Source organism: Myotis brandtii, unplaced genomic scaffold (genome assembly GCF_000412655.1).
Source record: "Myotis brandtii unplaced genomic scaffold, ASM41265v1 scaffold185, whole genome shotgun sequence".
NCBI lineage: Eukaryota > Metazoa > Chordata > Mammalia > Chiroptera > Vespertilionidae > Myotis > Myotis brandtii.
Window position 1 is genome coordinate 121,096 of NW_005356870.1, and position 21,149 is coordinate 142,244.

General features: G+C 38.9%; 1 protein-coding gene across 1 annotated transcript in view; it reads right to left on the reverse strand.

Annotated features, from left to right (window-relative positions):
• Positions 1 to 21,149, reverse strand: part of UNC5D (unc-5 netrin receptor D) — a 226,256-nt gene that overhangs the window by 5,664 nt on the left and 199,443 nt on the right. Inside the window, exons 16-17 of the mRNA XM_005864024.2 lie at positions 17,429 to 17,593; positions 11,571 to 11,749 (exon numbers count right to left, since the gene is read on the reverse strand). Of these exons, the coding sequence (XP_005864086.2) occupies positions 11,571 to 11,749; positions 17,429 to 17,593 (344 nt within the window). The remainder of the gene's footprint in view (positions 1 to 11,570; positions 11,750 to 17,428; positions 17,594 to 21,149) is intronic.

A 21,149-nucleotide genomic window follows, 5' to 3' on the forward strand; every position in this document is an offset into this window, starting at 1 on the left:
ATCTATCTATCTATCTATCTATCTACTATCTATCTTATCTATCTATACTTAATTTTCATGCCTCCTATCTCAGTAATTACAACTATCATTCCAGTTTCTCACACTAAGGCATTTTTTTTTTGAGTCTTCCCTTTATGTTGTTTGTTTCTTTTTGACATACTCATCAGTTTCACCCTTCTCCATTTATAGTACTTATATTTAATTTGTGCTCTATCATTGTATAGCTTGAATCACAACAAAAGCTTGATATCTCTTTATGCCTCCAAACTCTAATATACCCTGCATTCTATTTCTTCCATTATCGAGTATCTATTCCACTTATGTTCAGTGTATTCCTTAGTCTGCCCTCACCCTAGCTCAGGCAACATGTATAAATTTTTACTCAGTATTCTTTTGTCCTTTCAGCCTTTAATGCTGACTTCAGTAATACTTGGCTTCTTGCTTTCATTCAATGTAGTTTGTTCACTAGAAATGCCCACTTTCTCTCTTTACCTCTGTTTATCAGATCCTACACTCCTATAACCTGTTTCAATTTTCATTCCTCTTTGCTCAAAGTGATTTATTTTTCCTCTGTACTCTTTCTATGCTTGTGCTTAAATTTTCATGTGAATAAAATGGTTAATATATTTTCTGTATATGAGCTTGGCCTTTCCAGTGTGAATACAGACAACTTAAGGGGAAGGATCATAGGTAGTTAATTTTCTGATTCTGCAACAGCACTTATCATAATACTGTGACAGGCATTTATTCAATATCCATAAATTGAGTAATTGATTGGCATGAGCTTTTTTTTTTTTTCAGATGATGGGATCTTCAGTGAAAAAAATAACCTTTTTTGATAATAACAATGCTATCATAAAGACTGAGGCAACATAAAGTATTAAAGGTCACAGTTTTTCTTAGGTACTTTTTACAACAGGGATAGAAATGTCACCTCTGGTAAAATTCTGATGAGTTGAAAAGAATTTCTAGAGTCAACCAAGAATTGCCTATATTGAGGTTGGCACTACTTTTTATCATCACATTCAGCATATAATCACAAAGTAAGTAGACTCATACAGTGAAGAACGCTTGGAAGAGGTGACAAGCTTTTTAAGGGCACATTACCATTCACAAGCAATACATGGTACTTTTGAGTGAATAAAGTGCTATTTTATCAAAGGGGTTAAGGGACTGTTTGATTGCCAAATACTATAAATATCAGGACACTATATATACTTATTACTACTTCTGAATCTTTAATTGAGAAAGGGAGAAGGCCAGCTTAAAATGTTCTCTAGTGTCTTTTTCTACTTATCTTTCCTTCTCCACCTCTACCCCCCATCCCAAGGGCCCTAGAATCAACTATTGTTATTTATTTTTACATTAAAAAAAGAAATGGCAAAGCAACCTTAACCTCACTTGGGTGTGGACAGCTAGTTTCTCTTATTTAAAAACATTGTTTTGAATATTGTCACTTCTTCCTGGTCATGTGGACTGTTTGTGGGAAAAGTTATATAATCAGGTCTAGTAATAAATTGACACACCCCAATCAAAATTTAGGCAGCATGTACAAATTAGAGGAATAGCTGAGAAAGAGGCAAACTGAGAGAGTAAGTCTGAGTTGACTCTGCATGGGCTGTGTAACCATCTTTTTCCGTGTAATTTATGAGCGTGATGACCACAGGACATACACTTATTCCTGGTATGGGTAAACAATTCTTTATCCTCTCCATTATCATTTCAAAAACAAAAACAACAATGCTAGCAAACACGGCAATAGAAGTACAGATTAGTCATTTTCTTTTGGTTTATATTTTGTATTTGCTTTTTACCAATAATGGACTATAGTCCTAAGGGAGTGACTTTTAGAATTCCTATGACCCCAGTAACCCCAGTTATACTGTTTTTTACTGCAAGGGTTCAGAAATATTTCTGTAAAGGGCCGGATAAATATTTTTGACTGAAGAGGTCTCATGCCTCTTCAGTAACTCAACTCTGCATGGTAGCATGAAAGCAACCATAGACAATACATAAGTGAATGAGCATGGCTGTGTTCTAATAAAACTTTATTTAGAGAACTCAAATGTGACTGTCATATAATTTTCCCATGTTACACAATATTACTTTCTTTGACCCCCCCCCCCCCAACCATTTTAAAACATGTAAAACCTATCCTAGCTTCTGGGCTATAGACAGCAGATGGTGGACCCCACACTGTACTAACACCAACCTAGGTTTCCAGAGGTAGTCGCTATCTGAAGGAAGATTAGACTAAACTTTTTTGGTGCTGCATTTGGAAAGAAGCACCTAGAGGGCCAACACTGCGGAATCCCAGAGCTACATGTTCTGCCTCAAGTACTCTGTCCACTTTATCCTCAGTAACTGCTCCAGATCTCTGACATTTCAAGACTAGCGAGGAAGACCTGGGCTTAAGAACACAATAAGAAGCTTTAGGAGAGGCACACAGAATATGTTTGGGAGATTGTAACGAATCTTTGTCCCAACACAACATTTTAAAAAATTCATAAATCCGTGGGGGTGAGAGGGAAGGTGTTATAAATACACCTGCCTAGATGGAGGGGAGCAGAGTGGAGAATGACTCCTGTCAGCCACTTGATTCTGAAAAGTCCTGCAAAAGTCCTGATATGTAGAAAAGGCACCCAGGGCTGAAGGAAGCTACATGATCAAAAAAGGACAGAAATATAACTCTCATTTGGCATAGGTCTCTGAACATATTGGAGCAATAAAATGTGCTCCCCAAAGCACGTTTCAGATTTATTCTCTGAATTTATATAAGGATGCTTGCTCAGCAAACATACACAAATCTCACATTCCACTTAATTTTTAGTAGGTACATATAGGAGCATATCAGCCTTATTAAAAATGATTTAATTAGCTTTGCGATAAACAGACATCCTATTAAACTACATTTACCTCTCTATGCCAGAATAATTAATATATAGAAAACCCTAAAATCCCAATGCAATAGGCTATTCCTCAGACATCTGAATCATTTTACTGCTTGCTTATGTGCAAATGCACTATGGCTTTTTGAAAATTAGTATACCATATATTCATTTGGTCATCTTCATACCACCCTTTTAAAATTATGCTGACCCAAATCTATGTGATCCATTTCGCTTCCTAATTATACTGGTGCATTTGGACACCAGCAAATAAATGCACACACAATGCAGAGAGCATTGTTAATACTAGAAAAGAGAATTCATAGTAATAGTTAATTTAAAAAATTCCCTGAATATCTTTGTTTGTTTGTTTTTTTGAAATGAAATAACATTTAGCAAAAACAGTAGTCCTGGAATTCAGCTTGAATGCCTTTAAGTAAAACTTATTTTTTTCTTTGAAAAATGTTTAAAGAAGTAAATGCTTGTTCTCATCTTAGATGCTTCAAATTGTTCTGTTGTATGCACTGAACTTTGGGGAACATTTTATAGCATTTTCAAATTCTGACTGAGGTAATTTAAAAAATAAGATTTTATTTTTTGGTGATATTCTAAAGCTGCTATATGCTATAAGATTATCTACTCTGTAAATTTTAGGAATTTTCCTTAGACCGTTCTGTGTCCTCCGTTCTATTCATATGTCCTAAGCACTATGGACTCAGTGACTTTATCTTTTCCCTTGGAACCCTCCCTGAAAGAATACAGATATACTGTAAAAAACTCATGCTAAGATAGCTTTAACAGATGTATCCACCTAAGTTCACTGAATAGTAATAGTTTATTAAGTTTAATTTTCTTTTCTAGCCTACGTGTTTTCTATTCACTTGAGTTCCTGGGGTTTGTTTTATTGCCATGATTAATTTCATCTGTCTGAGACTCCCCCACCCCCCACCCCTGAACCCCAGTTAAAATCCCATACTTAATATGGAAACCAGGGCAGAATTAGGAACATAAATCTTGGCCTTAAAAATTTCACTAGCTAGACACAGGCCAACTTGTGTACGGGGGTCACAAACTGCATTTTTATATAGAATCTAAAAATCATGGAAATTAGGTTAGATTAATCATGGAAATTAGGTTAGATTTTAGGATTTTTGGAAATATTTACGGCTACTTCTGTTTTGTTCTTTGGGTGCAAACAGGAGGAGTGGCTTGGAGGAACTATGAAACATTGTATGTTAGGTCTTTATATACTACTGTAACAGGACTGATTTTATGAAAAGGAAAAGGCACTAGGTGTTCATTCACTGTGAATTTAGAGATACCACCCTTTCTTTAGGCTCTGAAAGCTATGATTCAAATGCAGGTGTCTTGGGAAATGGTAACTCTACATCCTCAATCAGTTAATAGAGGTCAGATAACAGCAATGGAGGAAGGCACAGGTCTGAAGCTCTGAAGAGCTACCCAGGGCACATTACACTTATAGCTGGACTTTTGCTCCAATTCCAGATAACAAAGCTTTTATTTTTAGCTACTCAGAACCATATTACCAGGGGGCCAATATACCTATTCACAAGCTGTGAGCTATTCTTGTGACTAAGTGAGAATGATTTTCCTCCTAAAATATAGAAAGGGACCACATTTGAGTTGTAGCATCCCATCCTTAGCATCAAAGATACCTCACAACTGGTACATGCCATAATTTCATTCAGAATTTAAGATCTCACTCCACACTTTCAAGTAGAAGGGAGCACTTGCATCTGTAACATGAGGGCAGCAAATTTGTTTATATTCTACAAACTATTGCCATGTATATTAAGACAACTATTTTTAATATTAAAAGGTATATTTAAAAACATTTTTTTGAGTAGGCTGGCAGTATAAAAAGTGAAAACTAAGCTTAGCTTCCTATAATCAATTGGGAAACATCATTAAAAGAATAATGCATAATCCTATTGTATAGTACCAAATAGGGAATTGAGACATAGTCATAATGAAAAAAAAAATCTTAATATCCCTGCTATCATCCTAATTGTCTCGTTTAATGAAAGCCTCTCTTATGTGACCAAAACCAATCCTCCGTCTGGTTGTTTAAATGCAAATAGAAAAGAAAAACACATTTATTGCATATGGTAGTAACTGGACATGCCATAAGCACGGGATCCATTCATCAAGCTTTCATGTACAAACTTCACCTCACTGGGCATTCAACAGACAGCAAAGCAGCTTTCAGGGTAAAGCCAGTCGGTTACATCACCAAAATGTAACCTGTGCCCGTTGCCCTCTAGTGCCTTCAGTGGAAAGAAAGCTGGGATGGAGCACCCAAAGGAAAGGACACAGGCCGTTAAAAACATGCCGAGTTCCATACTTTTTGCCCTAAAAGTGCTGCCTTAATTCTTTGAGGCCAACACATTTAGCAATATACTTTCCCTCCTCCTTTTTCCTTTTGCCTAGTCCATTGTCTGGTTCGTGAAAGGGGATGGCAAGGATGCTTCCTTCTTTGGAAGATGTGTGAAGAGCCCTGGAGCTTCCAGGACAGCCTGTGAGTTGTCAGATGAGAGTAAAGCCAATTGTGGGCCCTGTTTTCAGTTCTCTAGTTTCATTTCTGACAGTTGAAGTCCATGTGAATTTCTCCTATGTGGAAATGAAGGGCACTGAAAACTATCAAATCGGATCTCTACTTTGCTTTGAATTGGGGTATACCATGGACAAAGAGGTCTCATTTAAATTATTTTCCCACTTCAATAGCCTCAAAACATTTTCAAGCATCCTGAGGGTGATGCAGAATGACCGCTATTTGTTCCAAAAGGAAAGACCACTGTGCTAATCCTGAATGAGGGAAGGGCTGAATGTCTATACTTCTCCCTTTGCAAAATACTATGTGCTTGATAAAGCCTCACGAATAATTGGGGGAGAAAGTTAATCACTTAAAGGATACTGTAAGAAACTAGGTATAATCCTTCCTATAATCTCATTTTCTCAAATTATGAAAACATCCAGTTCAGACACCCTGACATTGTCTGGTTTTTGAGTCCTGCTTATGACAGCATTGTGCATGGGGGTTATTTAGACTCTAAAGGGGACTTGGTATGTCCATCTTTTCTGAAAACTAAATTATCTTAAAGGAGGAAAGCTTATTCCCTCAAAGATCAGGACAAATTCATCCCTTGCCTAGAAGGTACGGGAGGATGACTTTGGTTCTCCTGGAGGAACATGAAGAGCTGCTTGCCCATATGCCTTAAGGACGGACACCTGCCACGTACAAACCCTATACAGCTTGTTCATGGCTAAACTTGTCTCAGGGCTGTCATTTTCAGCTTCATGTTAGTGGGGAGTTTCATGAGTCATTGACTGTGGTGGAATGAAGCCCAAGCACCATAACTTTACTGTGTTGGATCCCGCTGGCTTCACTGTAAGGGCTCTTTAAATTTCAGACCCTGTGTAAGTCCACTGGGCCAGAACCTGAAAATCTGATTTGAACTTCATCAGATTTTACCTCCAAGGACCCATGCAATGCTATCCCCCTATATATTAATTCTCCTTAAAAGAGTCATGAAGATTGTTTTTTTAGAAATGGCAGCTGCACATCCATTTCTACATTTAAGCATTAGAGTGTATTTTCTAGCCTCGAGCTTTTAGAACTGAGAAAGCTTAGTTTGGTGTAATCATAATAAATCCCGAAACACAGGAATGGAAACATCCAGTCTCAGTGGCCACTGGAGTGACCCTGCACAGTGGTCTTCCTGTCTTTTCTCATCATCTTCTCTTTTCTCCTCCCTCCTTTCTTCTCCCATAAGAAAGCTGAAGCTGGCACTGTTCACTTCTAGTGAATTCTCAACAGTTATTTGGAGACAGATTAATAAGCTGCCTTGTGACCTTCCTCTGTCCTCTCCCACTGCCCTCTGGCCATTTCACCGTTCCTGTGTGTCCAATTAAGAGGGTGGACAGAAAGAATGAAAGGGTATGACCTTAGGGTGAGAAGATTCTGCTTGTCATTAGAGGTCCTGTTAAAAGATTTGGTGGAAAGACAAGTTATTATAGTACTGTGTGTATCAGCTATGAGGTTTGAAGTATTTCATTTGTTTATGATTTCTTCACCATCACCCATGAACACGAGCATCTGAAATACACTTGAACTATTTCAACCAGTTGACCAATAAGAAATCTGTCTCTTTGGAAGTGCCTACACATTTTCAAATAAGTATACTATTATTTTCTTTAAAAGTATTAATAAGATGTAATTTATCTGCTATTTTCTATTTTGGAATTCTTTCTTCCATTTTGGCTGCTTCCTCGCTATTCATCCTCCCAAATCTCATGCACTTTATCCAGCACCTGTTCCCGTAGCAACTTGGTCACGCTGGCTATGTTTTCAGAAGGGTATCTGGACTATGAAAATCATGAGATCTTAAAAAAAGAATTATCTAATGGTTTCAGGTACTATCTATGACCTGAGAGAAAAGACAGGAATTCTCCACAACACAAGCCATGTAACTTGCTTTCTTTTGAGACCATCTTTCAACATCCTTTGATGCTTATCATAACTGTTCTATTTATTAGGAGGCAAGTGTTTAAGGTCAAGTATACTATCCAATGAAAAAGTTCATGTCATTCATTTAAGAAAAGTTTATTGAATTACCCCTAATATATGTTTAACTATAATAAAAAAATAAAGTATAAAAATACAAAGTGCTGGGGAGGTTTAGAGATGGGAGAATACTTAGAGTTGAAGCAGCTTCCGTTATTATTTAATTTGCCTAGTCCTCAGCAATGCTTCCCACCATCAACTCCTGTGCAATCAGTTCTTCAGATCTCAGCCCTATCCCTCTATCCACCACATGTGGCCAAGGACAATGAAACCAAGAATAATTGCAGCTGAATTTATAGAATAAATGTGCAATCTCAGCTTTGATATGCAGCAAGTATGGACTCTGAGTAATAGTCAGAGTTTGCTCACAGAATCAATTACTGCAACTGTTACTTATGACATTATTTGCTAGTCTGGGAGCTTATTTAGCACAATCCATATGCCAGGGAAGTTGCAAGGCCACCTGTGTTGCTGCCTTACAGCACAGTACTGGCATTTCTCACATTCTCATCAATTGCTCTACTAAGCCTTTAACTTCATATTCCATCTCTTTTCTCTCCTATTCAGATCTAAGTAGAAACTTGTTTGGCAAAAAGGCAGATTATCATCAGTGACATTTGCATTTACCAAAAAGAGGGTAAGAACATTTTCAAAGGCAAGTAAATAAAAGCAAATGATTCCCTCCACTTCCTTTGCAAACTCTTCCTTCATGATTGGAGGGCTCTTGCTTTACTAGCTTTTTAACACTTTTGGAAATTAAGAAGAAGGAAAGAATCAGGTAAATGTATTGTCACAAAATCAAGGTCGGTGAATTCTCTGCATAGAAAGATGGACCATGTGATTATCTTTCTCTTGTGATGCCACAGTTGATGAAATCTCAAGCTGCAGAAAGCTTTCTTACCCAGATATATGGGCATACTGACAATGTTAGATTTCTGGGTTTTACACACATTGATCAGTTCTGTACTAAATCATTTATAAACATGAGAGCGAGACCAGTGATTTGGGAATACTCAATAGAAAGTTGTGACAAATTACATACGAAAATCCCCTTCATCTCTGTCACATGTTTCTTCCCATGTAGAAGAAGATCTATTTTTGGTAAACTAATGAAAACATAAAAGGCGTCCGACAGTTTCTGCAAAATGAGAATGAGCTAATATGATGCAAGGTGATTTTCATCAGGCTTTCTCCTGTTCTTCTCTGAATGCCTTGGTGGCCATCTCGGCTGGAAACACAGCAGCCTGCAGAAGACCCTACCCTGTGCTCCCCTCCTAAGAGGGTGGGATGCAGAATCTGACTGAAGCAATAAGATCCTATGGAAGTTTTACCGAGTAAGGGCAGGCTCATTTAAATGAGGGGCCAGCAAACTATGTACTATAGGCCAGATAGGGGTCCTTGCCTGTTTTTAATACAGTTTATTGGCACACATTCATGCCTATGCTCTGTTGATTCACACTACAGGAGCAGAGCTGAATAGTTGCTGAGTAGTTGCAACAGACCCCATATGGTCTAAACCAGTGGTCGCCAACCTTTCGGATCTCATGGACCACCAGTGGTCCATGGACCACTGTTTGGTGACTGCTGGTCTAAACTATATACTGTGTGGCATTCCTTCCCAACAGAGGAATCTTGTAAAAGTTTGTTGACCCCTAGTTTACATCATTCTTACTTAATAATTATATTATTTTTGGAGAGTTAAGTTAGAGAATACAGAGGAGGGCAAGAAATACCATTCACTGATGTTGAATATGTTAACTAAATGAGATTTAAAGGTAGAAGTAGATTACATATATACATATATTCATACTATTTCAATTTGCTATTAATTATGAAAATGTCAAAGGGAGTAACTAGCATTTTTTGAAAATCGACATTTTCTAGGGACCATGTTAGAAATTTTTCAAAAAGTAGGTCATATGTATTTCTTAGGTCTAGGAGGTTTAGACTTTCCTGGAGAAGGGAATCTTCTAAAATAAAAGCAAGCCCACAAACAGACACATCAAGTGCTCACATTTCTTGACCTTGGACCCTGGAGGGGGCAGTCTGCTCCTGTGTAGCCCTTTATTGCTCATTAGAGCCCAGAGACAAAAAGATGTAAACCTTAGTCTCCCAGTTTGAGATGCATTTTCCCTGCCGTGCAAGGTCAGAAACTAATGTCTTTAGAGGCAGTCACTGTAGTTCTCTTATATGTACTGTAAATGGAGAATAAAATGGAACAAGGCAGGAACATGCACAAGCTCATTCAGCAAATTAATGACAGCATCCATGGCACCTCTGAAGAGTTTGTGGTAATTACTTCTTATAAATGATGAATTAAAAAACATAAATTATTCCCTGGCTGGCATGTCTCAGTGGTTGAGTGTCTACTTATGAAATAGGAGGTCAGGGTTTGATTCCCAGTCAGGGCACATGCCCGGGTTTCAGGCTCGATCCCTGGTGTGGGGCATGCAGGAGACAACTGATAATGATTCTCTCATCATTGATGTTTCTATTTTTCTCTACCTCTCCATTTCTGAAATCAATAAAAATATATTAAAAATAATTCATAAACTTTTATAGCCAGGTGGATTGAACAAGGAGGGCCCTGCAGATCTTTTGAGTCCCTGCCCAACGTTATTTTAAACCCAAATCTGTTTTCTGAATTAGTTTTTCATTCTTGTTACCTTGCTGGTCAGAAAACAAAATTGCCATAGTGTTTATCAGGGGTGGGCAAACTTTTTGACTCGAGGGCCACAATGGGTTCTTAAACTGGACCGGAGGGCCGGAACAAAAGCATGGATGGAGTGTTTGTGTGAACTAATATAAATTCAAAGTAAACATCATTACATAAAAGGGTACGGTCTTTTTTTTTTTTAGTTTTATTCATTTCAAACGGGCCGGATCCGGCCCGCGGGTCGTAGTTTGCCCACGGCTGGTTTATCTTGTAAATGAGACATCTTATCCTGTTTCAGAGTTGCTGGGAAATATTCAAATTAATATTTTTTTCCAGTCCTCTGACTCACTTTTTTATTTTTTCACTTTCAATATATGTCCTTTCAAGAATGGATCTGTTCTTTTTGGACCTGCTGTCTCTGTAAATTCCATTTTCTCTTGCCGCCATGCCTCCTCCTGATTTTCCTTTGTGAGCCTGACTACTTTCTAGTGGGGTCCTTACTCTTGCATTCTGGATCCCTTTTGGAATAGGGAACAGCACTCTGTTCTTTGTTGGCAGACATCTACCTCACTTTCAGAGAAGAAAGAGTCAGGTAGCATGTCTGTGAAAGTAAAGAACAAAAAATGAAAATGACAGAGCAAGCCAAACAGTAGGAAACTAAGGCTTTGCCTCAAAAAAAAATAGTACCATAGAAAAGAGAACTAAAATGGTTCTGGCAAAACTACTTGTTCTCTTTTCTATTCATTCTGGAGCACGCAAGGTGGGTTCGGGAGAGAGGAGATATTATTTGTCAATGCCTGCCCCTGCTAGTTATCCATCAAGGGCAGCTAAAACCTGCCTGCCCATCACCAGTGCTCTGGTGGCATCATCCTGCTTTTTCTTACCTACTCTCAACTCAACAACACTGTTAGCTCAATAACAAGCAGTGTTGGTTTAAGCAGCAGATGCATTCACGGTGCCTGGGCAAACTTTTGCTTGTCTAATGCCCTCTGCCTACAAACCTGAGAGTTGCCATCCTCATACGTCCTTTTTTGTATGGAGGCACCTACCTCTGTAGGCTGAGCTTGTCTCCATTAAGGGTGAAGTAATGCTTAAGGTTACCTGTTGGTAGGGAGGAGGTTTGAGAAACTTGTTTCTTTATGTATCTCTGTCTCAAGACTGTGCTGTGTTCCCTCACGAGCACCAACGTGACATAGTCTAACCCTCCCATTTGTGTGGCTCAATTAGCAAGCCTGGGGATGGGAGCACAGCCAGAGTAGGGCTTTTTTATTATGTCCCCAAAGGCAGAGTGGGGTGGCACTTACTTAGCTGGACCTCACATGAAATATGGCCAGAGGAATCAAAGAACTCAGAGCCTGGTAAGCACAAGGGTACACCCAACCCACTTCATTCTTCAAAGCTCTTTGAGTAAAATACTCTTTCAGAAGTTGCCCCCAATTACCTGTTGATGCTGTTTTTCTGTGCTAACATCTGCCAGTCCTTGCCTTTGGCATTGGGGGTGTCAAATGTAGCACAGATCCGCTGTCTGATGGAGTAGGGGATTTTGAAGGCTCTGGGGCCAGTCTGTGCAGGGAAAGTGCTGTCCTCTTGTGCAAAGAAAGTGATGGTTTCTCTTTCACTCTGAAACCAGACAAGGAAGGCATGATTAGATCCAAGTAGAAGCATACCTGGTCAACACTTCTATTTTTTAAGAAAATCTGTGTTAACACATACACAAAATGCTTGCCTATTGTGATGAACTCTAAAATAGACTGACAGGTTCCCCTCTCTACTAAAGTAGTAAATAACTCCTCAGTAGCCTAGTGAATCATATGCTGGAGATTTATAACAGCCTCTCCCACTCAGGAGAGTCACAATGATCAGCTTCCTGACGATATATCAGGTGAGAGCAGAATCAGACTTTTATGGTTTTTTGTTTGTTTTGTTTTGGGGGAGAGATCTAGAATCACTAGGATGAAACTACCAAATGGCAGATTTCAGTTCAGCACAAGGAATGACGATCTGAGAGTCAGGACTGACCAAAGATGATGGCTGGAAAGCCACTTGTCAAAAAAGCTACAAAGGGAAACTGATTATATGTTGATCATCTCAAAGTTTATGTTTTCCCCATTTCTAACGTTGTGTGATTCTATAGAAAAAAATTGTGGTCTTGTTTTAGAATTAAATTGCTTTGGTAGAATATGATCCAGCCATGAGTCAGTGATGAAACCTTGACTAGTCTGTGGAGTGGTACAGGCTGGAAGGCTCTGCCTGCTATCTGCACCTGCCCTTGCTTCTGATTTAGAGTTGTTCAGTGAAGATTTGTTATTTCAGTACATCATAGCAATTGGGTCATCATATCCAACATGAAATCACACAGAAATGGGCCACATTGGAGTGGATGCTGATAACTTTATGTAGACTAACAGGATTTTAAGGCCTGAAAAGTATTTGATTGTATAACTCCCATGATTATTATGTTACAAGACATATTTCCTGACTTAAGACAGGACAATGTGCTTAGAAAATATGGTAGAAACTAGGGCTAGAGGAAGAAAAGGAATTCTATGCCAGAAAACATGGTAGTTATTATAAAAGAGTACCCAAATGTATTAACACATGAAACGGTGGCTTGCCAATGAAGCTGAAAACATTGAAAGTATCCATGCCATAGGAGTGCAGTAGACAGAGAAATGGCTTCTGGAAGCCCTCCTGGTATCTAGGAATTGACCAAGTCACCAAGCTCTATCTTCACTGTTGGTAGAAGAAAGACCACCTTGATATTTAAAGTCTTCAGAAAAAATGAATAGAGTGGTATAGTTTGAAGGTGAATGAAATATTATGAGATTAACTCTAAAAAGAAGTATTTTTCTATTTACTAACACTTTACTAAGTGTGCCCCATTTCTCTTATAAATTTTCCAAATTTAAATATTTTCCATGCATAAGGATGACACTTTATGTAACATTTATGATGCATTCTAAAAGACATCTGGGCCAAGTAATAAGAATCCTGTAGATACACCACATTTTTTGATTGTTTAAATTAAATATTCAGAGGAACAGTAGATTTTCATGCTCTGCACATCTGAGATAAGCAGCTGCTACCTGGTTAGCTTGGGAGTTGTAAATCAATGAGAAATACCAAGTATTCTGTCTTTTTGTAACAGACAAATCATCCCCAACTTCCACACTTCTGGAAGAAAGGTAAGAAAAATTGCTTTAAGTAAGGGAAAATTATAACATGTAAGATTCTCAATTAAAGTTGTTTCTACCAAAAATAGATTTTTCAATAATATGATATTAATAAGGAATGATGAAATAAGTTACTTGATGATTCTTCCCTTCTCTTCCATATTAGTATAATTTTTAGATCAGTGATACTGTTGCTTTATAGAGTGTAAATTGGTGGTAATTGTTAGTTAATTCAGTTGGGTTAAATTTAAGAAGAACCAACCTGTTTGTAAAGATTGACACAATAATAGCTACTCTAAAGAACAAAAAGATATATTACCTTGATTACTGAAATAATTTTTAAGTGTGAGAGGATATGAATGATTGTATTTATCTTGTAGATAAGAGGCATGGAGGAATATGATTGATGTGAGGCTGAACATAAAGAACCAAATACTTTTAATGAGAATAATAACTGCATTTAGATATTTAAAATCAATATTATTTTATATACATAATTATATATGTGTGTGTATGCTTCTTTACCTCTCATGGTTCCATTGTTAAATTCATGAAATAGCAACACTAAGATAATCCATTAAAGTAAGGTAGGAATTGGGAGCCCTAAGCCTAAATATACAGGGACATCGGGAGGAAGGGAAATATTAAAAATGTATTTCAAAGAAATCTTTAAAAATCTTCAAAAGTTGTAGTTCCTTATTATTATAATTTTATTAATCAATACAACCCTATTACTAACTTATTAAAAACCTAGTGGCCATGAAATATAATGCAATTTAATAATTTCTCTATTATTCCTGATTCACTAATTGATACAGGTCTGGTCTGGAATTTATTTTGCTTCCTCCCCATCTAATCTCAATTTTTCAGCAGTTTATGTATCTTCACTTTTCCTTGAACCATCTACCACAAAAAACAAGATATTTTTAAGGAGAAAAGGATGGTTTTTATTCATCAAATATATCACCAGATGTATGCTTTTCCAAGTAGTGAGACAGTCCTAAGTTTGGAAGGACCTTGAGTGATCATTCAATCAAGACAGCTCTTGGCAGAAATATATGTAAGAAATATATTCCATTCTTCTAGATCTATAGAATAAATACTTACTCTAGCCCATATCATTAATAGTTACATCTCATCCTTCTACAATATTAAGGAAAGAACATCCCAATGTTCATATATTTTTATACTCAAAGACAAATTGCTGGTGCTGTGATGTTTGTCACTAGTTCCTAAGCCCCCAAAGAGGAGGCTTTTATTATGGACAAGGCCCATAGTTAGGACTGATAAATTAGGCCTCCTTGACTGAAATCCTGAAGTAGCATGGTATGGAAATCCACCCAGTTTTTGGTCTTGAAGTCAGATAGCTCAGTAGGTGACTCTGGTTATTCTATGACCTTGAGCAAGAAGTTTGACCTCTTTGAGACTGTGATAGCATGTATGATTGTTATAGTATAACTAGAGGCCCGGTGCATGAAAATTCATGCACTGGAGGGGGTTTTCTCAGCCCGGCCTGCCCCCTCTCACAGTCCGGGAGCCCTCGGGGGCAGAAGGTGACCTGGCCATCAGGGGAAGGTGACGCCACATCACACCTCTGCTGCTTCCACTGCCAGCAGCGCAAGCCTCGGCTGGCCCTGGTTACCCGAGCCTCAGGCAGCCCTTGGCGGCTGGGCAGCTGCCATCCAAGGCTTGCCTGTGCTTTGGGTTGACCCTGGGTGGCTGGGGGGCTGAGGGGACTGGGGTACTCTGGAGGCAGGTGCCCCGGCGGGGCTGAGGGGACTGGGTGCCACCATCTTGTGGCTGTGGACATCGTCATCTTTGAGGGTGGGGCAGTCAATTAGCATATTCCCTCCTTATTGGCTGTGGGCGCCACCATATTTTGAGGGCGGGGCAGTCAGTTAGCATATTCCCTCTTTATTAGATAGGATAGTAATCCATGGAGTTGTAAAGGTTGTATGTGAAAGCACATAAAATGGTTCTTGAAATATAGTGGCTTTCCAGAAAGTTATCAATTTTCTTCTGACATAAGAAATTATAACAAACTAAATTTGCCTAAGAATTACAGTTTATTCCAAAGAGATGGAGATATACTGGGCCAAGTTCCAGCAGGAACAAAAAACTTGAAGCAATTAATAAAACGATCCTTACAGGATCAAAAGGGTTCATAAAGCTTCTAAAATGCAGTAGCTTACAAATTGGATGACTGTCGTCAACATTGAATATCTAAGTATTATTCTCGTACTTGCCTTCTTTTATCAAGAGATACTATGATATTACTTCTTCGAGGCATTTCAAAGTGATTGTAAACTTCATGAAGCATTAAAAAAACGACTGGAGAGTAAAGGATAAGATTATGTTTATTAGCTCATTTTCCTTTCATGCACTTCAAGAATTTATTTAAGCAAGGAGCAAAGGTACCAGGATGTATCAACTCTATCACATTCCTTTTACATAAATATCCTATAATAACAGAATTTGATCTGTAATATTTGAGTGCCTTAAACATTAAAAATCTTTTAAACTTAAAATTCTTCTGTTGGCCTATTAACATACTTAAGGCAATTTGTTTCAGAGGCATCTTTATGTTCTGCCTATTCCTTCATGCTCCTGAATACCTAAAGGAAAACCTAGGTTTTTCTTTTGGTTTTTATTTTAAAACTTTCCTCTGTTTTTTTATTTTACTTTGAAATGTTTGTGTTAAATATGCCATGGCTGTTCAAAAAAGATACTCTAAAAATATCCCACCTAGGTTTCTGGATATACCTTCCCTATCAAAACTACTTTAGCACATAATGCTAATTGGCCATAATGAATGCAAATACTGTATAAACATGTCAGTTAAGACAGCTATCAATTTTGAGGCACAGTCCTTTGGAAAGTCATCTGCTCTTCAGAAAAACTATTTGGGGAATTAGCAATACTCATTTTGCATGAACAATGAATTGACATGAGAATGGAGGGAAGTGATAATGCTATAAGGCTACAAGTTTTCAAAGAAAAAAAAACCACCTCTGAAACTGAATTGTATGTATACAAAATGTGTTAAACCTTCTGCCAAGTTGAAATGAATAAGCATATATTATTTATATCTTTACACATAAATATATATGTATGTATGTATGTGTATGTACACACACATATACATACCTACACACACATTCTTCAGGTGAACAATAAAATGTATGTGCTTGTCTAAACTAGCCAGGGATTACTTTAGAATTGCTAAAAAGAAGCATCACATGCCTCTCCTAATTCTACCCCTCAGCTACTCTCTCCCTCTACTTTCAAGTAACCAATGGGAGGGAATGCCTGTCACAATTATGGCAGATATCAGGTATCTTTTCACAAAAAGTTCCCACTGTGAATTCTCCTTTGACTCCCATTCTAATTCTGCCCTTCAGTAGTGATATGACATTGGACAAGGTCCTTTCCATCTTTGCACTTCCATTTCTTTACTTTGTAGAATGAGATTGATACCTATTTTATCTTGTATTATTGTATTGATGAGTCTAGGTTTAATGGAAATGGAGATGCATAGAACCTTGAACCTGGAGGGTCTGAGAAACTGTAAGACAATAAGGAGCCAAGACCCTGAAGATGAAATGACAGCTATGGGGCTACTGACTTCTGGAAAACTAGTCAGAAGCAAAATAAAACTGCACAGTGGTAACCTTGTGCCTCCTGCTGGCACGTGTGTGTCTCAGTTGTAGAGACCTAATGCATTTTAGATGATGTTCCAAACCTACCATGGACTGTTGTTAGACTGCTTGTGGTTTTGTGTATAAAAAGCTCTGTATCTTCCCCAAAGGTCCCTTCACAGGGCCTAAGTTCTGATGGGTTGTTTCCCTGACCAGTGGGAAGCTCAGTTTAATTCAAAGCCTGAGAAAAAGTATATTTTCCCTCATCAGTAATAAAGATTAAAAGAGCTGACGAATGCCAGTGAGAGTGAGATGGTGATAATCAGTTTTCAAAAGGTAGAGTTGCCAACGTAAAGGCCAAATGACTTGTCCAATCAGTAAAAGGATTAAAAGAGTTAGTGCTACCTGTAGAGCATGACTGTGATAGGTATATTTTTCTTATTGTCCTTTAGAAATGAGGTCAGGAGGCCTGTAGACCTAGCTCTCACCTCTAGGATTGATGTCTGCACTTGGAGGATCTGTTCATGGCCTTTGAGCTGCCGGATGCAGATTTTGCAGGACAGCTGGGTGGTGGTGGGCGTGTAGCGCTCCAGGGAGAAGGCACAGTGCAGGGGCTGCCGGTTGCTGCACCACACGCGGGAGAATGGGACTTCCTGCAGAGAGACAGGGAGAGAAGAGGGCTATGGTGTGCAGAACCTGGCTCAGATGAGACTTAATAGCAATAATTATGGTGATGATGACGATGATTGGAACAGAGATAATTGTCTGAGTGACTTTGGCGGAATTGTTGTAGGAATAATGTTCCAGCATATGCCAAGCAGCACAAAGGTAATTAATGTCAATTCCAATTGATAACATTTAAATTCCTCAAGCACACTGCAAGAGCTCAGATTTCACTTGGTGACACAATTAGAAAGAATGCATTAAACACACCTCAGAATGCTTTTCCACTTAAAGGTTCTTAGAACACTCCTATGGTCCATTTTCCTACCCAAGCCTGGGGAAGGATGATATCTTTTCTCACTGAAATGAAAATTATGCTACAGAACTGATTGCCCAGAACCTGTCCCCATACCACAAACTCATGCTGAATTGTGTAGACAGAATACAACATTGTTAACGTATCCAGCATAAAAATTATACCTACTGCAAAATCACATACATACATGCACATCCCAGAGAGAGACACAAACACAGTGGGCCGCCCCACAGCAGTCTAGTTTGCCAACTCTTCATTCAGTTCATCCATCCCACAATTCTGTGTATGGTGCCAGCTAATGAGCAGACACTTACTAGATAAACAATAAGAAATTAGGTTTGGTCCCCACTCTTAAGAGATTATAGACAGTTGAGTGGCAAAAACAATTGTTACTATATGAGGAGGGAGATTATAAAATCTATATAGGTCACCCTTTACCCCATTACCACTTAGAGCCTGGCACCGAATGGAGTGTGCTCAGGCATGTGACTTTATGATAATGTGAAGTAGAGGTCAGTCGATATTCAGAGGTCAGAATATAAGAAACTGATGTACTTTCATCTACTAAAAAGTCTCTCATGCCTACTTATACTGGGCTGGGTCCTGATCATGTATGTCCAGCCTCTAGTACTGTTCATCCTCAATTTTCCCTCTTTCTCTGCTCTCACTAATTTGCACTTTTAGGTGTTGTCATAAATGTAGTTTTCTATAATACTAACATTGAAAGGTGGTCTGGAAGTTAGATATTCTGAAGGTTGACTGGTAGTGAAGCCAGCATGTGTTATAAGACCAGGGGCCATGATTAAAATTCAGTCTACTCCCTTTGAGGAACTATGAGTTATCTAGTTATTCCTGAGCTCTACTGTACACACTTGTTTGTTTCCTAATTTTCACTGTAGTAGTCTCACAGATCCTGATTTTGGATACTTCTTGGGGGGGGGGGGGGGTAGGAAGGGGGTACTTTAAATAGTTACACAAATGAAGAGAGGAGAGTCAGCTTCAGGGAGTATGAGAGAAATACTCACGCATGAACCTCACATCCCAGCAAGAAATAGAAGTGTACTTTAAATAGTTACACAAATGAAGAGAGGAGAGTCAGCTTCAGGGAGTATGAGAGAAATACTCACGCATGAACCTCACATCCCAGCAAGAAATAGAAGGGCTTTGTGTTTTGGTTTTATTTGTTTGCTCTTGATCTTGAATCAAGAAAAAGGCAGTGGACCTTTGTCTCAGGAAGTAGAAACAAAGGTTCAGAGGTCTATGCGCGTGACACTGTGTGGTGTTTGTTGTTGTTTTTGGTGTGTGTGTGTGTGTGTTTCATTGACTTCAATCTTGTGCAAGATGTGGGCTGTTACGATGCAACACCATCTTTGCCATCCTCAGTTCTCCCCTGCATGGCAGGGGCTGGAAGCCTGGAAAATACATTTCACAGAACCCTAACCAGCATGGGGTTCACATTTCCATTCTGCCAATGAGAGGCACTTGTGCTAGACTGGGCAGTAGAGGAGGAGCTGAAGCCATCACTGCCCCTCTAACATCAGCAAAAGCCAGAAGGCGTCAGCTGTTAGCACACGTGAGGTTTTCAGGGGCTTCTGAATGTTCCCCTGAGAACCATCTGGTTTAGTGCTATTTTCCTGAAATTCCTGAATTTGCTGACTTCCTAATATCATCAGTGGCTTTCTCTGACTCTACCAGGCTTTCTAAAGGTTCTGTAAGGTCAAACTCCCTCAGTTAAATTTCTCATTGTTTGAAATAGCTTGAGTGGTTGTTGTTTTCTTGACCAAAATAATTCTCTAAGTAAAGTTCAGTAGATCTGAAGAAGTTCTATTAAAAACTGATATAAGTTGGACAACACTGAAAGGTGCCATGAGTGGGTTCCACGAGTGTCCTCTTCTAGGGGAAATGCTGGGAGAAGCACAAAGCTAATGGTCACAAAAGGAGCTCTTGGCTAGGCCACAACTTGCTTATACCAGCAGGCCAGCACAGGTCCATTTAACGGCCCCTCTTTCTCACTTTCTTCCTCTACAGAGGTTTTTACTTATGATCTCACCTTGGTAGCCATGGCAGCAGAGGGCACTTCTGATTGGTGCACCTCCCAGCAACCTTTAGGGGAAGTAACTTTCCCTAAAATGATAAAAAATGACTTTGAACTGCATAACATCCTACCCCAATTAAAACAGTATGTTTGCAAGTTCTGCCATTTCCTCTTGTTATCCATTCCAACTTTTTGTTCTTCTCTTTCTGAGCCTTCATCTGTTTTGTAAAACACGGGTAACTCTTATTTCACATTTCAGCCTCCAACACTTCCCTCTCTGCCTATTTCAAGGTCCCAACTGCTCTTCAAGGTCCCAACTGCTCATATATGCCCAATTGCCATCTCTCCGTGGAGGACTCCAATAGTGACCTCCCTGGTATTTATTTCACTATCATCCATCACTGGCATTATACGGCTAATCATTACAAATCTTTGTATTTAGCCTTCACTTTGCCAACTCTACCTTTTGAAAACTGATTATCACCATATCACTCTCACTGGCATTCTACAATTTTCCTATTTCCATTAATGATCCCCATTTCTCACCTTATTATAGCTAACTGTAGTAACCTACTTCACCATCTTCCTGCCTTTAGTCTCCACTATACAGAGCTAGTGAGGGGATGAGCTTCACTGAAAAGGACAACAGAAGCAGTTGAGTGGTGTTCCTCAGGAAATAGGATTGTGGTCTCTCTTCTGCCTCTAATCATGAGTGGGGGCCCTGATGTGACCAGATCACCTCCCATTACAAAATCCCTCTGCTGGGACGGGGGTGCGGGGGGGAGAGCAGAATGGCCCCCTGATGCCTACCATACTAAACCCAGTCCTGGGTCTAGCCTGCCTGGCCCTCAAGGGCTTCCCTCATCTGTTGCCCTATTCTAAATAGCCCTCTAATGAGCTCTCTTTTTCAAACCATTAAATGTTTATAGAGTTACTTTGCACCATCCCCTTCAAAGAAAGGAACTATAACATAGGGCTCTATGGTTAAGAGGCAGTTTTTCTTAACTAAGGTGGTTTTGCCTAACTAAGGTAGCTAAGGAAGTTTTTGTTTCTAAAACTGCAATTTAAGTCATTACAGTGTAATATAAGCTCTTGGATTGCAGGGCCAGATAGAGCTGAATTCAAGGTCCAGCTCTTAAACGAACGTACATTTTTTTTGTAGTGGATGTGAATCCTTGGTAAAGCTACCCACCCC